Source organism: Pipistrellus kuhlii, unplaced genomic scaffold (genome assembly GCF_014108245.1).
Source record: "Pipistrellus kuhlii isolate mPipKuh1 unplaced genomic scaffold, mPipKuh1.p scaffold_m20_p_20, whole genome shotgun sequence".
NCBI lineage: Eukaryota > Metazoa > Chordata > Mammalia > Chiroptera > Vespertilionidae > Pipistrellus > Pipistrellus kuhlii.
In genome coordinates, this window is record NW_023425516.1 from 15419628 (window position 1) to 15447110 (window position 27483).

At 51.2% G+C, this 27483-nt stretch overlaps 1 protein-coding gene across 3 annotated transcripts; it reads right to left on the bottom strand.

Annotated features, from left to right (window-relative positions):
• Window positions 1-41: 41 nt before the first annotated feature.
• Window positions 42-26553, bottom strand: HVCN1 (hydrogen voltage gated channel 1). Of its 3 annotated transcripts, none has more exons than XM_045585592.1 (6): window positions 26489-26553; window positions 22579-22618; window positions 9158-9460; window positions 4903-5007; window positions 2064-2295; window positions 42-780 (listed from the first exon to the last, which is right to left on the bottom strand). In XM_045585592.1, the coding sequence occupies exons 2-6, from the start codon at window positions 22597-22599 to the stop codon at window positions 467-469; spliced, it is 975 nt and encodes a 324-aa protein (XP_045441548.1). In that variant the 5' UTR covers window positions 22600-22618; window positions 26489-26553; the 3' UTR covers window positions 42-466. The 3 variants fall into 3 exon arrangements, with proteins under 3 accessions (XP_045441548.1, XP_045441549.1, XP_045441547.1); XM_045585593.1 differs by lacking the exons at window positions 22579-22618; window positions 26489-26553 and adding an exon at window positions 19214-19323 and having other exon boundaries at window positions 42-350; window positions 668-780; XM_045585591.1 differs by lacking the exons at window positions 22579-22618; window positions 26489-26553 and adding an exon at window positions 19214-19331.
• Window positions 26554-27483: the final 930 nt, after the last annotated feature.

Sequence of the window (27483 nt, forward strand, 5' to 3'; positions counted from 1 at the left end):
TCCAGCTTTGTTGTCCATTTTCCAGCAAGAGCCAAGTGCTCAACTCGAGAAATAGCTTATAATACATCCGTGATGCAGTGCAGGTGGGGATGGGACGGGAAGCCCTCGGTCACACCGAGGAAGAGAGAGCGCCTTTCGGAAGACTGTGTCCCTCCAGAGTCCAAGCCGGGTCGGAGGCAAAGACATCAAACCAGCCCTGTCCCGCCGAGGCCCAGGAGGGCCGGTGTCCTCACTCACAGCCACAGCCCGCGAGGCGGTGTCTTCGGAGTGGAGCAGGGACGCCTCTAGTTCACCTCCCCCAGAAGTCCGTGCTGTCTCAGGAGCTTGTTAAGTCTTTCAATTTCTTGTTCCTGTTATTACGAAAGCAGACAAATAACGGAATTTACCCCTGAGCCTCCCCAGGGGCGTGACCCTCGTTCCGTGAGCCCCGGAACAAGGAATCAGTGCGGGAAGGCGGCTGCCACAGTTACAGGGTGTCCCGTGGACAGTGGCAGAGACAAGAGGAGGGATGCCCAGCCTGGCTGGGAAGGAGGCAAGGACGGGGAGGACTTAGCCAGGAGGAGGGGCGCTCCCGGCTCCCGGCACACAGGAGCGAAGGCCGGGCGTGGGGAGCACCAGCTGAAGGTGGGCACTGCACACGGGCGGCGTTTCCCCAGAACGCTCTTACCTTCTCAGAGCAGCTGAACTCAAGGTGCTGGATCTTGGCAGCCAGCTGTATATTTATCTGTTTTAGCCTCAACAGTTGCCGCTCTGAACGTGTCTTAACCGAGATAATTATTCCTGAAAAACAATTGAGGGTCTCAATGATACTAGTTTCTAATTTAACCACTTGAAAAAAATTTGTGTTTCTTATAAACGTGTGCAGTTGGGAAGAGTGCTGACAGATAAGTAAAGGCATCGAACTAGGAGGGCCTGGTTTTTCATTTCTGAGGACCTCGTTGTGAAATACTTCTCTTTGGTTCCCATGGGCCGAAAAATCCTTAAAAATAATCACTGATGCCGAAACCGGTTTGGCTCAGTGGATAGAGCATTGATTGGCCTGCAGACTGAAAGGTCCAGGTTCGATTCCGATCAAGGGCATGTACCAGGGGGAGGTGTGCAGGAGGCAGCTGATCAATGTCTCTCTCTCATCGATGTCCCTAACTCTCTATCCCTCTCTCTTCCTCTCTGTAAAAAATCAATAAAATATGTTTTTTAAAAAATCACTGAGCAGATGAGTATTAAGTTTCTTACCACAGAGTTGCTTCACCCTACACTGCCTAGCAGCATTGTGTGCAAAACCCACAAAGGTGCTGGCTGGCTGGTGCGGCTCAGTGAATAGTGTCGGCCTGAGCACTGAGGGGTTGCCAGTTCGATTCCCAGTTAAGGGGATGTATCTGGGTTGCAGGTTCCATCCATGCCTCAGTTGGGGTGTGCGCTAGAGGCAACCAATCTCTCTCACATAGATGTTTCTCTCTCTTTTCCTCTCTCTGAAATCAATAAAAATAAAGTCACAGCAGAAACATGAATTCTCTGAGACAGAGGCTCACTGTACAACCAGGGTGTGCAAGGCGTAGGCTTTTTACCTAAGATACACAGTATTTCCCCAAGTGTGTGCTCCACAGCCAGGGTCTACAGCATGTGAATAGGTATTACATCCCCAGAGAGTATCAGATTGGTCAATTTGGGAAATATCACAGTTATCAGAGTCTTCATCACACTAACACATGCTGTGCTTTTCTCAAAGGGGGCAGGATCCAGTGCAAATCATTTTTTAGCTCCCTTGCACCCCTTCTGGATGAGGCTCCTCCCCAGGAGGGTAGGATGTGACGAAATTCTCTTCAGGGATTGGTCTAATAGAAACAGGGCCCAAAGGAGAAAGGCAGTTCCTCTGAGGGGACATGTCTCGGTGTCAGTTCTTAGCCACAGAGGCGGTGGTGGAACCCCAGATCAGAACACTTTCCTCTGGACTGCAGGGAAAGGAGGAGGAGACCGGCCTGGAAACCACCACGTGCAGCCTCAGTGTCCCCTCCCAGGCCCGCCTATTCCTGTCTGCTCTGCAGCCCGGAGCGCAGGGCACTCACCGTTGATGATCCGGGCCACCCGCCACAGCCGGAGCAGAATCAACAGGCCCAGAGCCTCGAGCTCATGCTCCTGGAACAGGACGACGATGTCGAGGACAAACGAAACCACGACGACGACAGAGTCCAGGATTTCAAACTTGTGGTAGAAGAACTCCCAACGGAAAACAAATATTTTAAAGGAAACCTCTACCATAAAGAAGGTCAAGATGGCGATGCTTATATAGTGGAACACCTGGAGGAGACAAGGAGGCACAGTGAGAGCAGGTCCGGGCCTCGAGTGCCCATGAGATTTCATTCACTGACCAGTCCCAAGCCCCTGCCAGCGCCAGGCCCTGTTCTCGGGCCGGTAAAACAGCGGGAACAGCGGACAGGGCTCTGCTCTTGGAAGGGCAATTGGCGATGGTAGATTGGAAAACGTCGCCATGCCTATTGGCATAGCAGTACTGGAACCGTGCAGAAACCCTATTTTCTTTCACTGGGCCTTTTATATTTTTCCCTTTGACTCAAACTGGCTTCTCACCCACCTTGCTTAATCATTAAGCCCTCAGAGCAATGAGGTTCTGGTCAGCATCCAGTAGCCTTAGGGACAAGTGTCTTGATTATAGAGACAGAATTTTCAATCAAACTAAAGATAGCATGTTGGCCTTAGTTTCCAGGAAAGCCGAGCAATCCCACCAAACACACCCTTGCCAAATCAGACAGAATGACTCCAGGGCTGACATCAGGACCAGATACAATGATCAACTACCCCCTACCCTAGCACCAACCAATCAGTAGAGACCACGACCCTAACTCCTCAAGTCGTCATGATTCATGATTCCTCCCTTCCCCCTATAAAGTCCTTCCCCTGGGAGCCATGGGGAAGGAGTTTTTTGAGCAGTAGCTCAACTGTGACTCCAGGCATGGTGCCATCTCCTTAATAAATCCCTACTTTCGTGTCTGCAGACTCTCATTTGATAAATACAGGCAAACAGACCCTTCAGTTGGGTAACAATGCCACTGCTTGGAATTGATCCTACAGCTTAATTCACGTGTACAAAGACTTGTAAGGATGCTTACTGCAGCATCACTTGCCAAACAATATTTTCTACGTAGTTTGTAAAAAAAAAATTGACATATCCATTAAAGGGCAGTCGTCAAATGCATTATGGTTCCTCCATATGGAGCACTATGCAATTGTTAAAAAGACTTAAGGCTGATCCATATGGGTTGACTAGCAGTGATCACCAAGTAGATGGTGAGTGAAGAGTTTCCAGATCCTGACTGATAAATACTGGTCTTCAGTAAAGGAACCATTTCCATTCTGAGGCAGGGAAAGTTCAAAGTCAGCTGGGACATAATTTTTGAGCGGGGAAATGCTCAAAGACTATGGGGTCGTGTCAAAGGAGCACAGCAGTCCGCTCAAAGGGCTCACAGTCGCCAGTACTGGGACCATTTGAATATTGAAAAGAATGGCTTATCATTGTAATACACCGAATACATAACACACACAAAAACCCATGCGTCCATAGTGAGTGGTACATGCACATACGTGTACACAGAAAAAAAGGAAAGCTCTTATAAAAAAATACCAACTATGTGATGTAGAAGGAAAGACAATTCAAAATCACCAGTTTGCATCCCCGAGTGTATTCACTGGCTAGCCAATGCTCATGAGTGGATGCTAATTGGCTATTAGATAAGGAATTATTGATAATTTTTAAGATATGAAAATGCTAGTATGGTTCTGTAGGAGGAAGACCTTATTCTTATGTACATAAAACTATTTAGGATGAAGTGTCAATGATGTCTAACTTATTTTCAAATGGTCAGACAATAATACATGGGTGTGTTTGTGGATAGAGCAAATATAGCAAAATGTAGATTTGCCTTTTTTTCATAATAAAAAAGTTGAGGAAAAAGAAGGGCACAAGACTGAGTTTGCAGGTGTGTTATTGATTCTGTTAAAAAAAAATAAAACAGAGAAGACATTCATCCTCGTACGGAAGAACCGGGGCTGCCGCAGAGGGACACCGAAGGGCTGCCTTGGGAAAGGGGCAGCAGCAGGAAGGGCAGTGGTTTATACCTGAAAGGGCATTTTTGCATTATAAATGGACTTTTGTGTTTTTAAAAAATATATGTATTTTATTGATTTTTTTTTACAGAGAGGAAGAGAGAAGGATAGAGAGTTAGAAACTCTGACGAGAGAGAATCATCGATTAGCTGCCTCCTGCACCTCCCCACTGGGGATGTGCCCGCAACCAAGGTACATGCCCTTGACCGGAATCGAACCTGGGACCTTTCAGTCCGCAGACCGACACTCTATCCATGAACCAAACCGGTTTCGGCTGGACTTTTGTTTTTAAAAAAGTGTTGGGAGAAGCTTTCCAGCTCCCGGCTGTTACTGACGATGGGCCACAGGTGGTACGTTTTTGGGGTGTCCAGTGCCCCTTGGGCAGGTGTCTGGGAGGGACTCCGGCAGGAAGTGTGAATCAGGGAACAAACAGCGGCACATCCCCGATGGCTTCAGCCTAGGGACCCCGTCAGAACAGCTAAGGAGAAACGGCTCTTCTGGGGGACGGGAAAGTAGGTAATATTACATCCCGGGTCAGAGCGCCCTCTGGGATCAGGGACACACGCCAGCTCAGCGGCCCAGGAAGCCGTGAAGAGAGAAGAGAAGGTTTCCTGTTGTAGTCAATGCTTATCCATGACTCGGAAAGGAAGATATTCCCTCTGCCCTTGGGCTGAGAGCACCCGATCTGCTCTCGTGCAGTCTCAGGGCGGGCGCCATCCACCCTCCCATGTCCCCTCCAGTACGGGTACCGGAGCGAAGGGGGCGTTAAGGGCTGTGGGCACATACCCGGCCGGCATAGTTGTTCTTGTCTGGCTGGATGATCTTCAGGTCCAGGATGAGCTCGGCCAGCACCAGGAGGGCATCCAGCACAACCAGGCAAATGATGATGACCTGCGCACCCCGGGAAGGAGAAGCCATGAGCCCGAAAGGGAGACCGCCTTCCCTCTTTCCAAGGTTGGCTTGGAAACATCTGGATGAAACCACTAGGGAAAATGCCAAGGATGGGAGGCTGCCAGCTATGGCCCACGCACCCTGAGGGGAGCCCGCTGGGGGCCAGCTCCTCCACAGAAGCCATAGAAGCCCCTCCTCCCCCTGCTGCCTTCCCGGGCTGTTCACCACCTCAGTGCCTGCTACCAGAGCATCTCAGGACAGCTCGCTCACTGACCCTCTGTCACTACTTGTCTTTTTAAAAAATATATATTTTTGTTGATTTCGGAGATGAAGGGAGACAGAGAGATAGAAACATCAATGATGAGAATCATTGACCAGCTGCCTCCTGCACACCCACACTGGGGATGGAGCCCGCAACCCAGGCCTGTGCCCTGACCGGGAATCAAACCGTGACCTCCTGGTTCATAGGTCAACGTTCACCACTGAGCCATGTCGACCGGGCATTACTTGTCTTTTTTTTTACTTGTTCACTGTTTCCAGCATCTCTCAAAACAAACTGCTAATTAATAAAAAACATTTTGCCACGTTTTTGTTTCCCTAGTACTGTGCTTTGCTCTTGCCAGGGTCAGCCCAGAGGAGACGCTCAATCAATAATGGAAAACATGCAGCCTCAGAGGTCTGAGTGGTGGGAGGAACCTCCAGGCTCTGCCCACGTGGGGCAGCTGGGTTACAGCGACGTCCACTGTGCACATGAAACAGCTGGTGCAGAGCCGTGAACACCTGCCCCGACTCAGGTGGGAAACGGAGAAGAGTTATGGGAAAGACAGTCCTGGCCTGGGGGCAGAGGGGGCAGTGGGAACCTGAGTGCAGGGAGTGGGTAATTTCAGTGATGGTGACGGTCCCCGAGATGGAGGTGGTGACAAGTCTGAGGAGGCACTGACGGGTGGAGGTGACAGTGTCAGAGAGACCACAGGGTGACAGGGTGGCGATGGGGATGGGGCTGGCAGCTGTAGAGGGACTTTCTTCCTTTGGAAACTGGGCCATCACTTACTCCTCCCGGGGCCTTGTCCCTTACACTCTCAGGCACACAGATTTTGGCCTCTGAAGGTTCACGTTGCCATTAATTTTCTTGGCAGTTTCAGGAGGAAATTCTACAAGTTCAGGCCTACTAAGAATCAAGCACTGTCTACGTGTTTTTTTTGTTTGTTTTGTTTTTATAATTTCCACCTGTAGCTAATTATTTCAGTAATCAAATGATTTGATGATATGGATGAAATTGCATGGCAAACTGTTTCTCAATGAAGTTTTTATACAGAACAAATTCAGCAGCTTAATAAAGATTCAAGCTTTTGGTGGTCCCCCCCCCCCCTAGCCCCCGCTCTCCTTTCTTTCTTCATCCTTGGTTTTATTTTAGAGCTAAAGGGATCTGACTTAAAGCCAAGGCACAGAAATATTAAAATCAGGCTGCATATTCAGCCATAAAAAGTGATGAAGTACTGATACACGCTATGATGTGGTTGGACCTAGAAAACATTATGCTAAAGTGAAAAAAGCCAGACGGAAAAGACGATCTGTATTGTGCGATTCCATTTGTATGAAATGTCCAGAAGAGGCAGATCTATAGACGCAATAAGATTAGTGGTTGTCAGGGCTGGGAGGTCACTGTGTAATGGGTGCAGATCCCCTCTGGGGGCGACGAAAATGTTCTGGAACTAGATAGTGGTGATGGCTGTGCAACTCTGGGAATGCCACTGAGCGATTCACTTTGAGATGATTAATTTTATAGGAATCTCCCCTCTGAAGGACAGAGAGGCCCAAGGTCACAAAGCTACGATGCCTGGGTCCCCACCCTGTGTTTCCTCTCTTGGTTGTGCCATCCCATGTGTGACAGCAGTTAGCTGTACATCATGTCACCTTGGCCACCTCAAACCATGTGGAGCAAGTGGTTTGCAAGAAAGGGATTCCAGAATCTTGTGTATGCTGATGTTACCAGCACAGATCTAACCCCTGAGCCTGGACCTGTATCCCCCGCTGGGAGGTGGCCACCTTTCTTGTACTCTGCGCCCCTTCTCCAAATCTGGTCATGCCACCCCCTCCCACCCGCTTGTAAACTTCCATGGCTGCCCACTGCCATGACGACTTTCCGGGGCCTCCTCCCTTGCCAAGTGGTCCCCCTTCTCACCACACATATGCCTCGTGGACCCTTCCCAGTCCTGCAACGCTGCATACCTGTTCCTACCTCGGACCCTTAGCAACGGGGCCATCTGCCTGGAAAGCTCCTCCCTCTCCTTGCCCAGCCTTCAGCTGTTGGGGGGCAAAGGGGGGGATGTCACCCCCTAGACACGTCTCTCCCCTCCCCAGGATCCCTCAGAGCCCCTTCTGTTTCCCTACAGAGGGCTTCTCTCCATTGTAACCAGTTTTCTGTCTGGGTGGTTTCTGGAGTGACTGCATCCGTGAGTGGGGCAGAAACGTGTCCACCAGCTCACCACTGTACCCTCCCCCCTACACACACACACACACACACACCACACACACACACACACCACACACACACACACACACACACACACAACCCCCCCCACCACACACACACACACACACCACACACACACACACACACACACACAACCCCCACCACCACACACACACACACACACACACACACACACACACACACCACCCACACACACGTGCTAAGAAACGGCTGTTGAGCGAAGGACTAGACCCCTCTATTATTTCCCCCAGGGCCAGCATCTCTGGGGCCCCAGCTCGGGGGCCAGCTGGTGGGCTGAGTCAGGAGGGGGGCGCCTCCCAGAGGGTCATCCAGGGCTCCCCGTGCAGCTGGGAGGAAGCTGGCTCCTTCCTCCTCCTCCTGAAATTGAGGGTTTGGGATTTCAACCCCAACAACTTAATACCACGCTCTCTTTCCTGTCGCAACCTCAGAGGAAAGCACTGTGCGGGCTGCTTGGCCCGCATTCTCTCTCTAAGCCACACAAAAGCGAAAAGATACTAAAATAGGTTTTCCTTATTTTACCCTGGAACAAAGTCAGCCGTGGGAGAGGCAAGGGCTGCTTCTCGCTGCTTCTCTCTGCTTCTGGAAGGGACACTGGCTCTTGGGCGGCACTGGATTATCTTGGCCCAGGGCCCCCACATGGCTCCATGTGGTGACGGGTGCTGCTTCCCCAGTGTCCCTGGGCCTCCGCCGTGCTCCTGGACTCCTGCCTGCCCACCTGACGGCCGGCCAGACTCCACCTGCTTTTATCCTTCAAAATCCCAGGGCAGGACCATCCTGAACTCTGTAGAAAGCTCCATTCCTTTGCTATTCTTGGAAGCCCCCACCTTCCTCTCACGTCCTCCCCATCACCACACCTGGAAGTAGGCGCAGGGTAAGCCTGGCAGGTGTTTTTGGCGAAGACTGAGACCCCCCCCCCCCCCCAGGGTGAAGGGTGGGTGTGGCCTGGCACCCTCTTGGCCTTGTGGGGCTGGAACGTTCTTTTTTTTTTTTTTTTTTTTTTTTTTTCTGCCTCCAATGTTAACCCTTTAATTTACTTTGTGGCTGTGCGGCAAGATGTGTACAACATAAAATGTACCATTTCAATCATTTTAAAACCCAGTAGCACGAAGTCTATTCCCAAGGTTGTGGAGCCATCGCCACGAAATAGACCCGAACATCTTCATCACCCCGACGGGGAGCCCTGCCTCCATGGGGCAGTCACTGCCCGTCCTCCCCGCCCTCCAGCCTGGGACAACCACCCACCTGCTGTCTGTGCCTATGGATTTGCTCCTTCTGGACATGCCACATACATGGAACCACACAATACAGGGTCGTCAGTGCCTGGCTTCCCGCACTCGGCACCTGTCCTCCAGGTCCATCCTTCCTTTTCGTGGCTGAACAGTGTTCCATGGGGTGGACGGACCACATGTTGTTTATCCACTCACCAGACGACGGGCCTCTGGAGTCCGATTTCATCCCGGAAACACAGGCCCTGCCCTGTGTGCCCGGCTCTGTGTGGGCGCTGGGCCCAGGAGACACCCACCCAGTGAATGAGGCAGCGGCAGCGACGGCCACACACACACACACCACACACACACACACACACACACACACACCCGGCCTCGTGACCCTCAGCGGAGCGCCCTGCCCGCCTACCTGGAACCTGTGGGAGGCGAAGAGCTTCTTCACCCGGGTCCTCAGGTCCACGGGGCGCCTGGGCGTGGAGACGGGGCCCGAGGTGGAGCCAGCAGCTCTGCCCTCCTCCTCCGAGGCTGGCGTGGGCTGCGGCTGCTCCTCCTCTCCCCGCTGCTGCTCCTCCTCCTCCTCCTCCTCCTCTTCGTTCTCCCACTTCTTGTAGTTGATGTTCCAGGTGTGGTAGTCATCCCCGACGACAGTGAAGTGCTTCAGGAACTTGCTCATCCTCTCGGCGGGAGCAACCTTGGCCCTTCGCGTGACGGTCTGAAAGGGGTGGGGGGACAGAGAGTGAGCCCGACCAGACCACGGGGACCCACGTCTCTCTGGCGGGGGGCTGGGCCCCAGGGGTGAAGGCAGCCCCAGAGCTCAGAGCACCCTGCGAGCACGGAGACCGTGAGGTCACGGCGGTTTCTTGTGCTTTTATTTTTGGAATCCAGGCTGTCCGTGTCAGTGAGGCGACAGGAAATGCCAGACCCCAGCGGGCCTAGCACTGTGGTCTGGCTGGCAGCAACCAACGGCACTGGTACTACAACCCAGTTACAAAATACCCATCACGTGGAAAGATCGGAAGAAGGCCGCCTGGTTCAGAGATATCACAACCCGGAAAGCCAGAGGCGAGAGTTGGGAGGGGAGGGGGAAAGCCGAAAGTAAAAGCACCCAGAGTTTCACAGAAAAGTGAAGGCCCGACCTCCCTCTCTGCTTCCTGCCGTGGCGGATCAGTCCTGGGAAGGTGAGAAGCAAACGGATTTTTTCCCCCCTAGGTTCAGCTGATTTACATACACAACGGACAGTTATTTAAAGACCGATGGCCTCAAAGCAAAAAGCAAATAATCCTCCCCCTTTTGCCCAGATAATACATTTTAAAAAAATAAAGTTCAATAATGAAAACTTTCAGGTATGGATACAAGAATAGGCAATATGGTCAGTGGAACAGAAGGGAGCTCTAAGCAGACTCAGTGCCCTGTGGAAACCTGGATGCGATGGTAGTGGCAGTTCAGATCAGCAGGAAAGGCTGGGGAACTTAGGACAACTGGCTTTCCCAATAGAAAAGTAAGTAAACAAAAGACACCCACACAATACAAAGAATAAATTAGGAGGCATTAGCATTAATATATATATATATATATACACACACACACACACACACACACACACAGAGTGGCCAGATTATGATGATCTCTGAATGATTTGTGCAAGAATGGGCCTTCCTTCCCCTGACTATGGCACTGCCTTTGCTCCAGCCCAGAGCTGCCTTCCCATGCTGCCCAGAGGCCCGGAGTAGCTGGGGTGGTGCGGAACACCCGCCCCTGGCCACTCAGTGCCTGTGTATGCAAATTAACCCAATACCTTTGTTGGGTTAATTTGCATACTCAATCCTGAATGGCTGGTGAGTATCGCAGAAGTATGGTCAATTTGCATCTTTCCCTTTTATTAGCTTAGATTAGAGGCCCAGTGCATGAATTCGTGCATGGGTGGGGCCTGGTCAGCCTGTCCAGGTGGAGAGGACGTGGGTGGTTGGCCAGCCTGCCTGCTGATTGAACTCCTGGTCGAGGGGACAATTTGTATATTAGCCTTTTATTATATAGGATATACACTGAGTGGCCAGATTATTATGTGTTCAGAGATCATAATAATCTGGCCACTCAGTGTATATAAATGTATTTTTTTAAAAAAATTTTTTAAAAGTCTTAGAACAAAATACAAACAAGTATCTTCATGACCTCAAAACAGGGAAAGGTTGTTTAAAGCAGTGTTTTTCAACCTTTTTTGGGCAAAGGCACACTTGTTTCATGAAAAAAATCACGAGGCACACCACCATTAGAAAATGTTAAAAAATTTAGCTCTGTGCCTATATTGACTATATATAAAGTAATTCTCTTGAATAGGAATCAAATAAACACAAAGAAAGTATTTTATAATTACTTTATTATGAAATATTAAGTAAACAAAATAGTGAAAAATTATAAAATTCTTGTCTTGTCTGCACCTGCGGCACACCAGGCAACATCTGTGCCGCGGAACAGCGGTTGAAAAACGCTGGTTTAAAGAAGATAAAACTGCTCGATTGGCATGGCTCTGTGGTTTAGCATCGACCTATGAACCGGGAGGTCACAGTTCGATTCTGGGTTGTGGGCTCGATCCCCAGTGTGGGGCAAGCAGGAGGCAGCCAATCAAGGATTCTTTCTCATCATTGATGTTTCTCTTTCTCCCTGTTCCTTCCTCTCTGAAATCAATAATATATATAGAGATATATATTATATATAAATATACATATATGTATATATACACATTTTAAAATTCTGTATTGTTTAAAATATTACATATAGCACTTACATGTGTCTCCTTTTTCCTCCACTGACCTCTCCCCGACCTCCCCCACCCCCAAGCATGTCCCTTACCCCCTACTGTCTGTGTCCATTGGTCTCTTACCCCGACACACACTCACCCCTGCCTTCCCTCTGAAGTTTGATCAGTGTTTCCCAAACTTTTGACATATGTGTACCCCTTCTATAATTTTCGTAATGCTGAGTACCCCTCGTACTCATGAGAACGTAGAATTAGGCGCAGCTAAGCACGGTGCAGTGCATATCCCCACCAAACTCCGGTGCAATGCGTAACCCCACCAGACTCTTCCCGTACCCCTGGGGATATGCGTACCACACTGGTTTGATACTTCTCTGTCTCTGTATCTATTTTTGTCCGTCAGTTTAAGTTCTTCATAAAAATGTATTTAAAAAAAAAAAAAGAAGAAGAAGACAAAATACAAAGAAATGGATAGACCTGCCTCATCAAAACTAAAAGCTTTTCTATCTCACAGACACCCCTACAAAGTTAAGACACACACCGATTGGGGGTAAATATTACAATGTACTTAACAGACACAGATTTAGCGCCCAGAATATAGAAAGAAAATGTCACTTCCAAAAGACAACGCCATGGACAACTAGGTGATGGATATGAAGCAAGTCACTTAAGAGAAAACCCAAATGGCCAAGACGCCCCACTCCACCAGCACTCCGGAAAATGCGAGGTGACGTAACAACCGCACACCTTTCACTCCTCCGATGGCCAGGTTATAAAGACTGCAGCAGCAAACGGTGAAGGCGTTAAACAAGGGGGTCTGTTGAACACTGAAGATAAGAACAGGCCGTGGCACCACCATTTCTGGCAGCAATGTGGACTGCTTTGTCAAGATGAAGTTGTCCATATCTTTCTGAATGATCTAGTGATTCCGTCCCCAGATGGGCTCCCCGCAAACACTGCCCACATGCGCTCTAATCATTGACGTGCCCAAGAATGTTCACCAGCCCTGGCTGGTGTGGTTCGGTGGATGGAGCGTCGGCCTGAAGGGTCCCGGGTTCGATTCCGGTCTAGGGCACATGCCTGGGTTTCGGGCTCGATCCCCTGTGGGGGGCATGCAAAGGGCAGCCGATTGATGGTTCTCTCTCATCTCATTGGTGTTTCTCTCTCTCCCTCTCCCTTCCTCTCTGAATTCAATAAAAATAAAAATATTTTTTAAAAAATAGTGTTCATCAGAAATGTTCACCTAAATGGTAGAAGACAAATGAATCCTTCCTATTTGTGTGATGAAATACTAGACAACAGTTAAAATAAATGTCTCTGTATATCACTGAGGACGTCTGCATGTCAGGTCTGGTCAGGCCTGCCCACGCGTTCAGTGAGGGGCCATGAGTGGCCAGGGTCTGCTCACGGTCTCAGGTAACCAGCAGCCGTGTGCTTGAAAATAGGACTGAAGCTCTTTGGTCCCAGGCCACTGTTCCTTCCGGTTCTGTGGTGCCTTGTACATTTCTAAGCTCCAAATCCATTAAAAGGATACCACCTCTTCCATAAGCCTTTCCTGAATCCCAATGTTTTCTTGTTATGGTAAGTGCGCTGAGACTGTGGGGCGAGGTTGTGGGTGACGTGTGCGGAGGGGGGATGGTGCTCCAAAATGCCACATCCAGGAATCCCATCGGCTCCAGGCTGCCTCCCCTGCCCAGTCTCCCATATTGTTCAAGCTTCAGGGAGCCCCTGACTTGAGACTTCCTCCGACGCGAAGAGGCCCAAGGAGAGCATATAATCTCCCAGGAGTTGAACCTCCTGAATCTGTGCCCATCCAGGATCCTGGCTCTCTCTTCTCCCGACCCCCACTGCTCATTTCCTCTTCCACCGGCTCCCTAGACCAGGCCTTCAGCCTCTCACCCAGAAGACTGTAACAGCCTCCTTATTGATCTCTCTCCTCCAACCCAGTTCTTCCAGCGCACTCTCACCAGCAGCCTGAATGGATTTCATAAACCTTCACCCCTGACCATCGCGCCTGACCATATCACTGCCCCCTGCTGTTTGCTCTTTGAATAAACATCCAAGATCCTTCCAACGATGTACTGGGTCCTGCAAGGTTTGCTGTCATCTCCTGCCCCATAACCTACCCCGGGGCTACCCTCACCCCCTCTGGGCCTCCTGTGGGGTCTTCCCTCAGCCTGGCACACTCCTCTCCCCACGCTGGCATGGCTCGCTCTTCCTCAGCTGGAAGGTCCCTTCCTCAGAGAGGCCCTCCTTGACCCTCACATGTAAATCAGACCCCTCCTTAATTGGATAATCCCTCTGTATATTCTTTACCTTTCCTTTGAGAGCCCTTCAAACAATTTCCAACTAGAAATATTTTTGGTCAGCTGTTTATTACTTCTCTCTCCACACTAGCATTTAAGCTCCATCAGGGCAGAGTTTGTATCTCCAGAGTCTCACATGACACCCGACTTACAAGCCCACCAAGCCCTAACTGGTTTTGCTCAGTGGATAGAGCGTCAGCCTGTGAATTGAAAAGTCCCAGGTTCGATTCCGGTCAAGGGCATGTACCTTGGTTGTGGGCACGTCCCCATTGGGAAGTGTGCAGGAGGCAGCTGATCGATGTTTCTCTCTCATCAATGTTTCTAACTATCTCTCTCCCTTTCTCTCTGTAAAAAATCAATAAAATATAATACATTAAAGAAGAAGAAGAAGAAGAGGAAGAAGAAGAAGCAGCCCACCAAGCGCCTGTCTGCTGAGGGCCCTGGTACCCTGTCTCCCATGTCAAGCTGCGACTCATCTCAGGCTGGATCCTCCATCACTTGGTTGCCAGGGTTGGCTAAGGGGGGGCTACTGGCCATACCTTCCCCCAAAAGCCTCCTGTACTAGCCTGCAGCATGGGGGTGGGGGGAGGCTCCGAGTGCTTTGCAAAAACCACACATTTTACAGAAGAGAAGAGTTTTCCTCCTGAAACCTTGCGACCAGTAAAAAAAATGCAACATTTAGTAATGTGGGATGAAAATATTTCCAGCACCCAGCAGAGCAGAAAAGAACTCTGGTTTTAAGTTTAAAAAATCTGTCATTTCAGAAGCAGAGAAGTTCCAGAAAAGGGTCACAATATAGCTCATCCCGAAAATGCCGTGGGCCTCTGAAACCCACCACCCGCGCCGGACTGCCCGCTCGAGTGCCTCCCGCCCCGAACCCGGCCGGGCGGGAGGACTGACTCAGGGAGGAAGGCAGAGCAGCGATCTCGGTGCCTGGCCTGGAGCGGCCCCTCCACAGTGACGGTGATTCTTCTCCTTCCACGTGGAAAACCCTCTCTCCGCTGCTCTGTCCCAGCACCGTCCGTGAATAGTTCACGTCTTGGCTTATCGGCCGGCTGCCCCCAGGCTTTTCAGTCTCACCCTCAGTCTCACAAACTGTTGGATTTCCTTGGTGGCTTAAACTACACTGAATTATTTCTGTCACTTGCAAACCCAGAAATCTGGACCAGCAGAGTCCCCGGCCGTGGAAACCGCCCATCTCGGTGCCCCCTGCGTTAACCTTGCTGTCCCACTGTATCCTGACACCACTCTCTCTGAGGTCACCTTTAGATCGAAGCCCACAGCTGTGGTTCCCATCCGCTTGACTGTACTGTGTCCTGTCATACTGTTGACTAGTTCTTTTTATTGACTGATTGATTTTTGAAAGAGAGAGGAAGGGAGAAGGAGGGGAGAGAGAGAGAGAAACATCAATGATGAGAGAGAATCATTGATCGGCTGCCTTCTGCATGCCTGCAACATGGGCATGTGCCCTGACTGGGAATCAAACCAGTGACCTCTTGGTGCTTGAGGTCAATGCTCAACCACTGAGCCACACCAGCCAGGCTGACTCAGTTCTTTTTGACAGTCTTGCCTCGTGACTTTTCTCCTATGTCTGGCCACCCTCCTCAGTGTCCTGCGCCATGCCCCTGTTCCGTCAGGTGGAGTCCTTGAGGCTCTGACTCTGCCCTAGCGCAGCTGACCTTCCCCTTTGGGATCTCAGCACACCTGTGTTCTCAACGCTGCTCCTGTTCAGAGTCTTAGCCAGATGACTCGCAGGCTGTTTGCTGGGACCCACACTTCCCTCCTCTGTCCACTTCCCCCATGTTCCCCCAGGGCTTGGCATCATAGCCATCCCGCTGCCAGGCCCAGAGCCAACAGCCATCCCTGGCGCCTCTCTCTGCCTCAAGCTCATCCATATCAATGCAGCCTCTTCAACACGGCCCGCCCTCCACCTTCTCTTTCCCATCTAACCCTTGCCGACTGACCGACCGACCGGACACCTGCACCAGCTCCCCATGCCGCCTCCTGACCCCACGTCCTTTCTCCGCCCAGTGGTAGCCAGGATCCCCTCTCCCCGCTGCCCACCTGGCTGTGCCCCTGCTCTCAGCACCCCCCCCCCCCACACACACACCTGCCTACCACTGAGCCCAGGAAAGTCAGAGCCCTGGTGCCCTTCCAGCCTCCGCCGCACCCCAGCTACACCGAACCTCTCTCAGTTCTGAATAAACTGCGCTGCCTCTTGTTTCTGGGACTTTGCACAGCCTCTCTCTCCCCGCCCCCCCCCCCCCATCTGTCTCACCCTAGTTCCCTCTCAGGCCTTACAAATGTCTAGGAGGCCCTCTTTAACCACTGCCTGCTGGCGTAATGGCCTTCCTCTGTTTCCCCACCATGCCCTTACCTGCGACCACTGTGCCACTCAGTATCGCCTGTCTCCTGCCAACTCCGGGCAGCCCAGGCTCCGCCTCCCTCCGCACAGGGAGGGGCTGCATAAATACCTAACAGGCGCGCTATCCAAGAGCTACCCCTCAGAGATCATCGCATCACAGACCCTCTTTCACACGCGACAGGCGTTGCACCAGAACAGTGACTGCCTGGGAGAGAGGGGAGCAATGAGAAAGCCAGACCCATTCATTCTCGTGAATGTCTATTTTTGCCGGCTCTGAGGCTGCCATCTGTAGGAGGGGAAGTCCCCATGTCACGGTCACCCAACAATCACAGAAAATGGCACTTTTTAAGAAATTCAGGTGATTCCCGATTCCCAGGGCCCAACGTCCTTTAAGTCCCCATGTTCCCGTTCCCCCCCCCAGAGCTCACTTTTGGGGACTCGAGGTGCTTATTTCATCAAAAAACCCCACCCTAAAACTCGGAGACACAACAGCAGCGACATCTATTATTATTAATTATTAGTGATGTTATTTGCTATATTAGCGTAACACTAAGTTCCTAAAAGGCTCTATTTTATTTAAAGTCCTAACAGCCCTCTGAGGTCGAGGCAGTAATTTTGGGTCTCGGTGAGGGAGGAGGCACGTCCGCAGTCACACACTTGGAAAATGGCAGAGCCAGGACCTGCCCCTGTGCGGGTGACTCGGAGCCCCTGTGTTAGAACACACGGCCAAGAAAAAGCCAGGCAGCCAACGACTATATATCCCCCTCTACGTCCAACACACACATAATTGGAATCTCTGAATAAGGAAACCAAAACAATGGAACAGAACCAAGAGTTCAAACTATAATCCAGGAAAACATCCCTGAAATAAAAGGCTTTTAAAAAAATTACTGTCTTGGTAGGCCAAAACTGGTAAAAATGGACAATTTCATGTGATTCAACCTGTGATATATACTAGTTTATTGTTTCAGTTTCTTACATGAGAACTTGCTCATGCAGAATTTTAAAAAATCAACCAAAAAAGCATCAGTGAACTCAGGTCTGTTCTTCCCAAGATGCTCTGCCAATGTGGACTATATGCCAGAGAAGCTGGAATTTTTGAGCAGAAAAGAATGAGCATGTAAAAGGCAGAACCAAGGATCTGAGATGCAATCTTCCCTCCCTGAGCAGATGGGGAGACTGAGGCTCTATAACACGGCAACTGTCAGCGTATCCACAGGCACCGGGGTCTCCTGTCTTCTGGTTCAGAGATTTTAAAACACACCCAGCCAGGGTCAAAGAAATTGTCTCCCATCCCAGCCTTCCCTCCTCCCCCACATCCCATCCATCACTAAATCCTGTGCATTTTAGCATCCAAATGACCCTGAAATATTTTTAATACATTTTTATTGTTTTCAGAGAGGAAGAGAGCTGAAATATCAACGATGAGAATCATTAATTGGCTGCCTCCTGCACACCCCTACTGGGGATCGAGCCTGCATCCCAGGCCTGTGCCCTTGACCGGAATCAAACCTGGGACCCTTCAGTCCTCAGGCTGACGCTCTATCTACTGAGCCAAACCGGCTAGGGCCCTGGAATCTGATAACTATGTCTCCCACCCACTGCCAGGGCCCTGGCCCTGCATCCTCCTCTTACGGGGAGGCTGTACCAGCTCCCACTGCTGCCCCCTTCACGCTCGCATTCCCATCAGCAAACATAACGGTGTCACTCCCGGTGCAGAAAAGGCCTGAGGCTATTGTCCTCGCCAGGCCTGCATGGCACATGGCTGGCATCTGGGAAGCTGAGATTCGGGGAGGGTCCATAGCATTCCCCCACAGGAACCGCTCCCTGTGCCCAGTTTGTGTGCACGATATAGTTTATGTTGCACCCCTGCTTGCCTTCCCAGAGAGTCTACCGTTTTGTGAGGGCTGGACAGGATGCCTCTGTGAGCAGCGCCCAGGGAAAACCTCAGGTCTCTGCCGAGCTTTCCCGGTGGGCAACACTGCGCACGCGGTGTCACAACTGGTGGCTGGAGGTGTTCAGCACGTCCTGTGGGACTCCGTCTGGGGCCTGGTTTCCTCTGGACCTCACCCCGTGTGCCTTTGCCCTTGGCTCATTTAAAAAAATATATATGTCTTATTGATTTTTTCCAGAGAGGAAGGGAGAGGATAGAGAGTTAGAAACATCGATAAGAGAGAAAAACCGATCAGCTGCCTCCTGCACCCCCCGCACTGGGGATGTGCCCGCAACTAATGTACATGCCCTGGACCGGAATGGAACCCAGGACCTTTCAGTCCACAGGACGATGCTCTATCCACTGAGCCAAACTGGATTCGGCGCCCCCCTTTGCTGATTTTAATGTGTGTCCTTTGGCTGTAATACGTCATAGCCGTCAGGCAAGCTGCATGCCGAGTTCTCTGAGCTCTCCTAGCAAAACACTGACCCTGGGTGATGTCGGGGACCTCTGACACACTCCCTTTACTTAAAACACTCCCTGGGCTTCCCACTGCTCTTAGAAATAAAGACCCAGTGCCTCCCGGAGGCCCACGCCTGTCCGCATGCTGTGGCCTCGGCCTGCCCGTCTGACCTCACCGTTCACCACCCTCTGTGCTGGCCCACAAGGCCCTCAGCCTCTGCACCCAGCACGTCCCTTCCACCACAGGGCCTTTGCAAGTTCCCTCGCCTGAAATTCCAGCCCCTCTTCTACTTTGTCAGAGTCTTCTTTAACCCCCTTCAGGCCCTAGACAGTTAGGCTCAGCGGTTAGAGCACCAGCTCATAGACTGAAGGACAGGTTCGATTCCAGTCAAGGGCATCGACCTCAATTGCAGGTTCCATCCCCGACCATGTGGGAGGCAACCAATTGATGTCTCACATCGATGTTTCTCTCTCTCTCTCTCTCTCTCTCTGTCTCCCTCCCTCCCTCCCTCCCTCCCTCCCTCCCTTCCTCCCTCCCTCCTTTCCACTCTCTAAAAATCAATGGAAAAATATTCTCAGAATTAACAACTACAACAAAAGAATAAGCATCCCAGCTCCAGACCAGCTACCTCCCCCGTATCGCTCACAAAGGCCCCTCTCTCCTCCCCTGTGGAGTCAGGTCCTGAGCTTCTGTGACGGTTGGAGTCTGTCATCCCCTTCAGGGCAGAGGCCAGGTGGGCTCCTGCTCGGTGTGACCTCTGAGGCCAGAGGACTGCAGGTTCCCTCTGCGGAGGCCTGGAGGGCCCCGGCCGCCAGCTCGCCGCCCCCCTGACCCCCCCACTCCCCCGCCTTCGGGCATCTGTGCGCGGAGGGATGCCTATTTTTAAAATCAGGGAAGTCTTTAAATAAGCGTAACAGCTTTTCCTTCTCTAGGGTGGGGAGGAAGTTTGAGGTTCACGGAAACCACCACCTGTGACGGCTGACCGGCTTTGGGGGAGGGGCCCCTGGCAGCCCAGGTGCCTCCCCGCCACACCCCGGCCCGGCCCCACGCTGCAGCATTTCTCTCCTTTTCCGTTGGGGTCAGGGGTCCCTCCTTTCTCAATAAGCGTCTGTCCACCCAGCAAGACGGTCACGAGGCTGGGTGGAGACGATGTGGGAAATAATGCCTGCAGTGGTGGGAATCGTTCAGATTCCAACTAGAGTCCCTGCCATTTCTGAGTTCTGGGCAAAGCCCTTTGTAACACATTGCAAACCCTCCAGGAGGCAGGGGCCCGAACCTCCCTTCACAGATGCAGAGGCTGGGAACAGAGAGGCCAAGCAACGTGCCCCAGGTCACACAGCTGGTGAGACACAGACCTGGCCCAGAGCTCCCCTCCTTTTGTTTACAAAAGTGTAGAAAGAAAACGAAAGCGCAGGAAGAGAGAATACGTGGTTATCCAGATAGAAACGAAGATGTATGGGGAGTGTGAGTGAGTCGCCAGGGTTAGCAATGCGCTGGCCAGGACAGAACCCCGTGCATCCGCCTTCCCCGCCTCATCTAGCCTGTGGCCCTCAGTCCGGGCTGCGTGTGGGAAACACAGAAGCTCTAAAGAACTCCGGTGCCTGGGCCTCTCGCCCCAAGACTGTGATTCTGTCGGTCTGGGGAGGCCTCGGGGTTGAGATCTCCCCTGCGCAGCCCAGGCAGAGAACTAGCACCACAATGAACCCAGAGCCTCCGGGAGCCTCGTGGGAAAGGAGCCGAAGGGCTGCGAGGCTTTCTGAGCAGCCCGGCTCCCCGGTTCCCAAGAGGTGGCTGGTGACATGCAATCGTCTGCGATGAGGATGGGTCCGCGGATGGCTGCAAACCCAGCCTATGCTCATGGCCGGGTCCAACCCACCTTCCACGAGTTTAAGTGTTCACTGTAGTCAGGCACCCTGCCAAATGCTTTCCATGCACAATCCTACCTCATTCTCACCACCGCTCTAGCAGGGAGCTAGCTATTGTTCCCACTTTACAGAACAGGAAAACTGAGGCCCGGAGAGCCGGGAAGGGGCAGAGAGGGACTCTGAGCCCCTCTCAGCAGAGCTGGCTACAGCAAACCAGGTCTGAGTCATGGCTAAATACCCCACGGGTTTCTCCCACAGCGCAGTTTTCCTCTCAAAAACAAGGAGAACTGAAAAAAAAATCACAGAGCTCCTAATAGCAATCCTATTAAAAGTTTAAAAAAGCACACAATTAACTCCATAAGAGTACTGAAAGGAACTGCTCTTTGAATCAGTTAAGAGGCTTATTTGCTACCAGTGGCCCTGGCCCAGTCTTCCCAGCTCCCCCCCACCCCCCCACGCCAGAGGCCAGGCTCTCAAATGGCTTCTGGCCCCCAGGAGGTCCGCAGGCGTGTGCTTGGTGCAGCATTCCAACCCTCTGCCTCCCCCGCCGTGTCTGCAGCCTAACACCCACCTCACCCCGGGGACAGGTCCTGGAAGCTTCCCAGCTTCATCCAGGCCCCAACTCACCTAGACTCTTATCCCCAACTTTACAGACCTTTCCCCTAGACCAATTTCTTTCAGTGTGAATACCATGAAAGCATGAGCAAAAGGAAATAAATTCACAATAGTCCCAACCACCAAATTTATCATCATCTATAAGTCTTATCTACCCATCTCTGCCCCTAATCTATGTCTTTACAATTATAATAAAAGACTTCAGATAATGTTGTATCCTCCCCCCCTAATTATATGCACCAGACTTATTTATACCTTTTTTTGATATATATATATATATATACATACATATATATATATATATATATATATATATATATATATATATATATATATAAAATTTGATTTCAGAAAGGAAAGGAGAGGGAGAGAGAGAGAAACACCAATGATGAGAGAGAATCATTGATTGGCTACCTCCTGCACACTTCCTACAGGGAACTGAGCCCACAATCTAGACATGTGCCCTTGGCCAGAATTGAACCTGGGACCCTTCAGTCCACAGGCCAGCACTCTATCCCCACTGAGCCAAACTGACTAGGGCTCTTTATACCTTTTTAATGGCACAGAAACTTACCAAGGAAAAACAGCTCTCACGAGTGCATTTTCTGATGGTTCATTTTTATCACCAATACTAAAACCACATTTTCTCACATTGTAGCATGTCTGAGATCTGAATGTGTTTTACAATTGACCAGTTTCAGTGTGTGTCACATTACATCATGGTAAATGGCAGCACCGTTTCTTCTTCATAGTACCTACCATAATGGTGGGTCAACACTCAGCGGTGTCTTATGTGCTAAGAAACATGGTGCCATAAATTGTACTTTTTCCTTTTTATGGGTCATTTCCTTTCCCATAAGTGAGATGAGCAGGTCTGATCACAGACATTTTCATGATTCCTGATACAGACCATCATTCTTTCCCAGAACAGCTGTGTGGCTCTAGCTGGTTTGGCTCAGGGGATAGAGCATCAACCTACGGACTGAAGGGTCCTGAGTTCGATTCTGGTCAAGGGCACATGCCAGGGTTGTGGGCTTGATCCCCAGTGTGGGACAGATAGAAGGCAGCTGGTTAATGATTCCCTCTCATCCCTGATGTTTCTATTTCTCTCTCCCTCTCTCATCCTCTCTGAAATCAATAAAAATATATTTAGAAAGAAAGAAGGAAAGGAAGGAAGGAAGGAAGGAAGGAAGGAAGGAAGGAAGGAAGGAAGGAAGGAAGAAAGAAAGAAAGAAAGAAAGGAAGAAAGGAAGAAAGAAAGGAAGAAAGAAAGAATAGCTGTGTGGGTTGACCCAGCCCCTCTGTAGACGAAGGAATGAGGCAATTTCACCGTGGCACAACCAGCATCGAGCATTTCCACTTGCTTTTCTGTTTGCCTAGTTTAATAAGGAATTACAAATGAAGGAAATACGGTTTCCTTTGCCTCTCTCTGGTTAGTAACAATAACTGGAACTCACAGGCATTTTTCCTCATTCCTGTTGGAAACACCAAACAATGATTTCCAGGCTGAGAGGTCCCAGCAGCAACTTACCTTTTCGTCCCGGGTAGACATTTTCTTGTCCTCGCTGGGCCTGGAAAATAAGAAAACGTTTGTCCAGATCTGTCCTTCTGCCATCATTTGCCTTAGTATGCAACACTTTCTTACAAAATTTTTAAAAAAAAACTTGATTAAGTATCTGAAAATTGTAAATGTTCAAAGAGTGTCTAGAAGGACATACATCCTGGCTACGTACCAGAAAGAACTGATTCAGGCACCCAGTCAAATACACAAATATTCATAGTTAAAAGGTGGAAACGGCCGAAACTGGTTTGGCTCAGTGGATAGAGCGCCGGCCTGCGGACTGAAAGGTCCCAGGTTCGATTCCAGTCAAGGGCATGTACATTGGTTGTGGACACATCCCCAGTAGGGGGTGTGCAGGAGGCAGCTGGTCGATGTTTCTCTCTCATCGATGTTTCTAGCTCTCTATCCCTCTCCCTTCCTCTCTGTGAAAAATCAATAAAATATATATTTTTTTAAAAAAGTGAAGTACAATCTGGCCAGTGTTGCTTAGTGGTTGAGCATTGACCTATGAACCAGGTCACAGTTTGATTCCTGGTCAGGCCACATGCCTGGGTTTCAGGCTCGCTCCCCAGTAGGGGGCGTGCAGAGGTAGCTCATCAATAATTCTCATCATTGATGTTTCTCTCTCTCCCTCTCTGAAATCAATAAAAAAAAAAATATTTTTTAAAAAAATGAAGTACTGACACATGCTATGATGTCTACAAACATTATGCCAGACACAAAACATCACATATGATTCCTTGATATGCAATATCCAAAATATGCAAATCTGTGGACACAGAAAGCAGATTAGTGGTTGCAGGGGGAGGATTGGGGGTGGTGGGGAGGGAAATGGTAAGTGACAGCTTAATGGGGATGGGGTTTCCCTTTGGGATGATGAAATGTTCTGGAACTAGATAGAAGAGGTGAATATACAGCACTGTCGATGCACTAGATGCCTCTGAATTGTTCGCTTTATAGTGCTTAATTTCATGTTATGTGAATTCACTTCAATTAAAAAAAAAACAAAAAACCCAGACCCGTAGATTACAGTGTGAGATTACTGTGGACAGCAGCAAGGAATCTAAATGTCCACTTATCAGGGGTCTGGTTAAGTCAGTTAAGGTAAGTCTGAGCAGGGGGAGACCCAGTGCCATTAAACCTGCATACAAGGATGAGGGAAGATGTGACAAACATAGTGCCCCCATCACATTATATCACTGCGGGCAGAGCCTGAGCCACCTATGTAAGTGAAAAAATTACATGTGCATTTTTTGCAAGTTTGCAAGGATAGAGCCAAATTCCTCACAGCGTCACTGCTGGAGAGAAAGGGAATGATTTGCGGGTATTTTCCTTCTCTCTGCTTTTGGACAGCCTCAACTTTTACAATGACTATGTGTTACTTCTTAAGAAAATGTTTTTAACACAGTGACCTATGCATGTAGTGCAAAGTTTAAATAATACAGAAAGATATTCCATGGCAAGTTTCCTTTCTACCCAATCTTCTCAGAAGCAGCCACTCTTACCACTTTCCTACGCAGCCTTCGCAAGCACAGGTGTATGGATCCCTTCTCTCTTTCTTTTTTTCCTTAAGCAAACGTGAGCCCCACACTCTGCTCTGAACTTTGCTTATTTCCCTCGAGGGTGTGGTGGACTGAATATTGGCCCCCTGAGGATATCACTTTACTTGGCAAAAGGGACTTTGCAGATGGGATTAAATAAAGGGCCCTGAGAACTCCAGCTGGGCCCAATGGAATGAGAGTCAGACGCAGAAGGAGGTGTGACCACGGGAGGTTGGGCTGGAGTCAGAGAGAAATCTGAGGATTGTATGCTGCTGCCTCTGAAGATGGAGGGATGGGGCCATGATCCAAGGAATGCTGGCAACCGGCAAAGGCAAGGCACAGGGTCTCCCCCAGAGCCCCCAGAAGGAACACAGCCCTGTTGGCCAACGGGGACTGACTTTGGACCCCCGACCCCCAGAACTCTAAGATAATATATTTATGCTTTTTTCCAGCCATCCGGTTGTGATCGTTTGTTCAGCACGTAGGCTGTTTCCCAGTCTTTCGCTGCCCTGTGTTCCAGTGAATAGCCCTGCACACCGTGAGCTACTTTTATCGTTTAAAAAAATACCATCTTGAAAAAAAAAAATTCACCAAGACTTAAAAAAATAAGAGCTTTCTTTCTCTCCCCACAGCACCACGCTCAGAGGCGTTTTTGCTGCTTGATTGGCAGAGCAGTCTCTGCAGCCGGCACAGTCTGACTCCATGGGTTCCTGTTCCAGCCCCTGGGGCCCTCCCCCTACTCTCACAAGACGGGCTCAAGTGGAACCTTCACCACAAGTGAAGGTGAAGGGAAGGAGGAGGGTGCCCTGGAGATTTCCTCCCCCACGAGGCAGGAAACAGAGCGAGCACATACGCTGAGAAGGATCCAGCTTCAATAATTCAAGCAACGGAACATTTAAACCTACCATGACCTCCCCATTAAAATAGACAAAACAAACAAAAATGAGAATACCCAAATGCTCATAGGACTGTAGAAAACCTTGCACGTATTGCTGGGGATAACTATTTTTTTATTATGTTTTTTTTAAAATTGATTTTTATTTTTTTTTAGGAGAAAATTTTTTTATTGCTTAAAGTATTACATTATATAGTAGTACATATATAGTAGTACATATATAGTAGTACATATATATAGTGGTACATATCCCCCTTTTTCGGGATAACTATTTTAAAAGCCATCAGGTGGCAAGTGGCATGTGCCTTCAGAATGATCAGATTCTTGACCTGAAGAGTTTGGGAACTCTATCTCAGAGAAATCCCTTCGAAGCAAAAACAAAACTAAACATGCCATTTGGACAAAAATGTTGAGAGTGAAGTTGGCATGACGGCTAGACCCTGGACCCAGCGCAGAGGCCCCGCGTGAGGGAAGAGCCGGGAGGCAGCGGCAGCAGGAGGGACGGCAGCGCTGAGGTCGGTGGAGAAATGCAGAGCGGGGCTGTTAAGCAATGAGAAGCACTCTGCGTGGTTGCACACACCGCCTGCAATCGCACAGCACGGCCAGAACCGTGTGCCGGGCGCAGTGCTGGGTTCTGGGGAATCCAAAGCGAAGAGGCCAGAAAAAGGCCAGGGCCCAGGAAGGCTGGCGTTGTAGCTGGGGGGACAGATGAGGAACCGAGGACACACTAAGCCAGGTACCACCCCCCAGGGCTGAGCACGGGAAGGCCTGGGAGCGAGGACACCTGGGCTTCCCCCTCCCGCTCAGGAGGTGAGGGAGGCCTGGGGAATGCAGGCCGCTCTGGAATTGGGTAAGCCGCGGCCTAAAGGTTTTCAAACGCCTGCTCCTGCCAGCCTTCCCTCCGAAGGGCCACAACGGGGAGAAGTTGCCACCCCCGGCCTCAGTCTTACTCAAGACGCTTCAGCCGCTGGCGGGGCAGTCCGGAAACCCTGCAGAGGCAGCTCTGCCGCAGGTGAAAGATGTATGTGCTCTCAGGGGGCGGCCATGGGGCGGAGGGGGGACAGCCTGGTCCAGGCAGGCACTAGGCCAAGCCTTCCTACCAATCATCTCATTGAATCTTCTCAGCCATCCCGTGAGGTAGGGACCATGCTAACCCCATGGGACCAAGAAGGAAACTGAGGCACAGAGAGGTGAGGTCCCATGGCTAAGTCCACAAGAGCCCCCTGTGCTCCGACGAGGTGCTGGGCAAAGGCCTGACCACTCCTGGAGTTGAACCCGGCACCAACCTCCGTGCCTGCTTCTCGAACCCCTCACCCAGGGGAGGCGGGTGCTGCTCTGGGGGTTCTTCCTGCAGGACAGCCTCCTCCTGAGATCCCGGCATTGCCTCTCCCTCCACTCCTCTCCCTGGTGGGGGTCAGGGCAGGGATGGGGGGTTCACACCCACCTGGGGTAAGTCCTGGCTCTGCCTCCTTTGTGTGCAAGTGGCCTGGTCTCCGAACCTCCGTGTCTCCACCTGTAAAAGGGCGATGGGTGGCACCTCCTCACCTGTGGCTGCTGCTGCCCGGCCCGTGACCAAGCGAAGGCACCTGCTGCAAACTCCACACCAAAGGGCAGCCCCTCTGCCAGCACCCTCACTTCCAGGAGGGTGGGGAGGGGGGTAACTGGGGACAGGAGGGGCCTTCTCCCAGGCCCCGTGAGTGTCCTCTCCTGTCCTCCCTCCAGTGGACTCTGGGCCCCTGGGCAAGGCAGGGGCTCCAGGCGGAAACCGCAGCTCAGCTGCGGGCACCGGAGCGCGGGCTGGGTCCCGGGCCCCAGCAGGAGGCGGGGGGCCCGCTGTCTTGAGGACTCAGCCTGGGGCTCAGAGAGAAGGGGCTGCGCATCAAGAGGGGGCGCGTCCCGCCCGGAGCACTGACCTCGCAGTCCGCTCGCTCCGGCCGCCGCTGCAAATGCGAGCGCTCCAGCCCCGGCCACCCGCCCTCCTCCCCTCTCTCCTCCCCCTCTCGGCCCGCCCCCTCCGTCCCATCTCCGCCTCTAGCTCTGGCCGCGGCCCCAGCCTGCCGGCCGCCCCCCTCCAGTTCTCCAGCCTCCACCCCCGTCTCCCGTCCCGCTCCGCAGGCCGAGCCGGCGGGGGCTCCTGCAGAAGCACCAGGCCTCGCCCACCAGCCAACCTCGAATCACGAGAATCCCGGCCCCACGAGCCTGCGGGAAGGGGTGGGAGGTGGGAACCGCTAACTTCCTCCGGCGGAATGGGGGGCGGGTCCATCCCCTTCCCCACCTCGCACCCTGGGTAACCGGGCCTGGCCTCTGGCACCCTCCCAGCCCTGAGGGGCGACCCTGAGCATCCGCTATGCTGAGGGAGTGGAGGGCGCAGGATGTCCTCAGAGGGTGGCCAGCCTGGGAGCTGTCAGATGCCCCCGGACGGGGGTGGGGGTGGGAGCT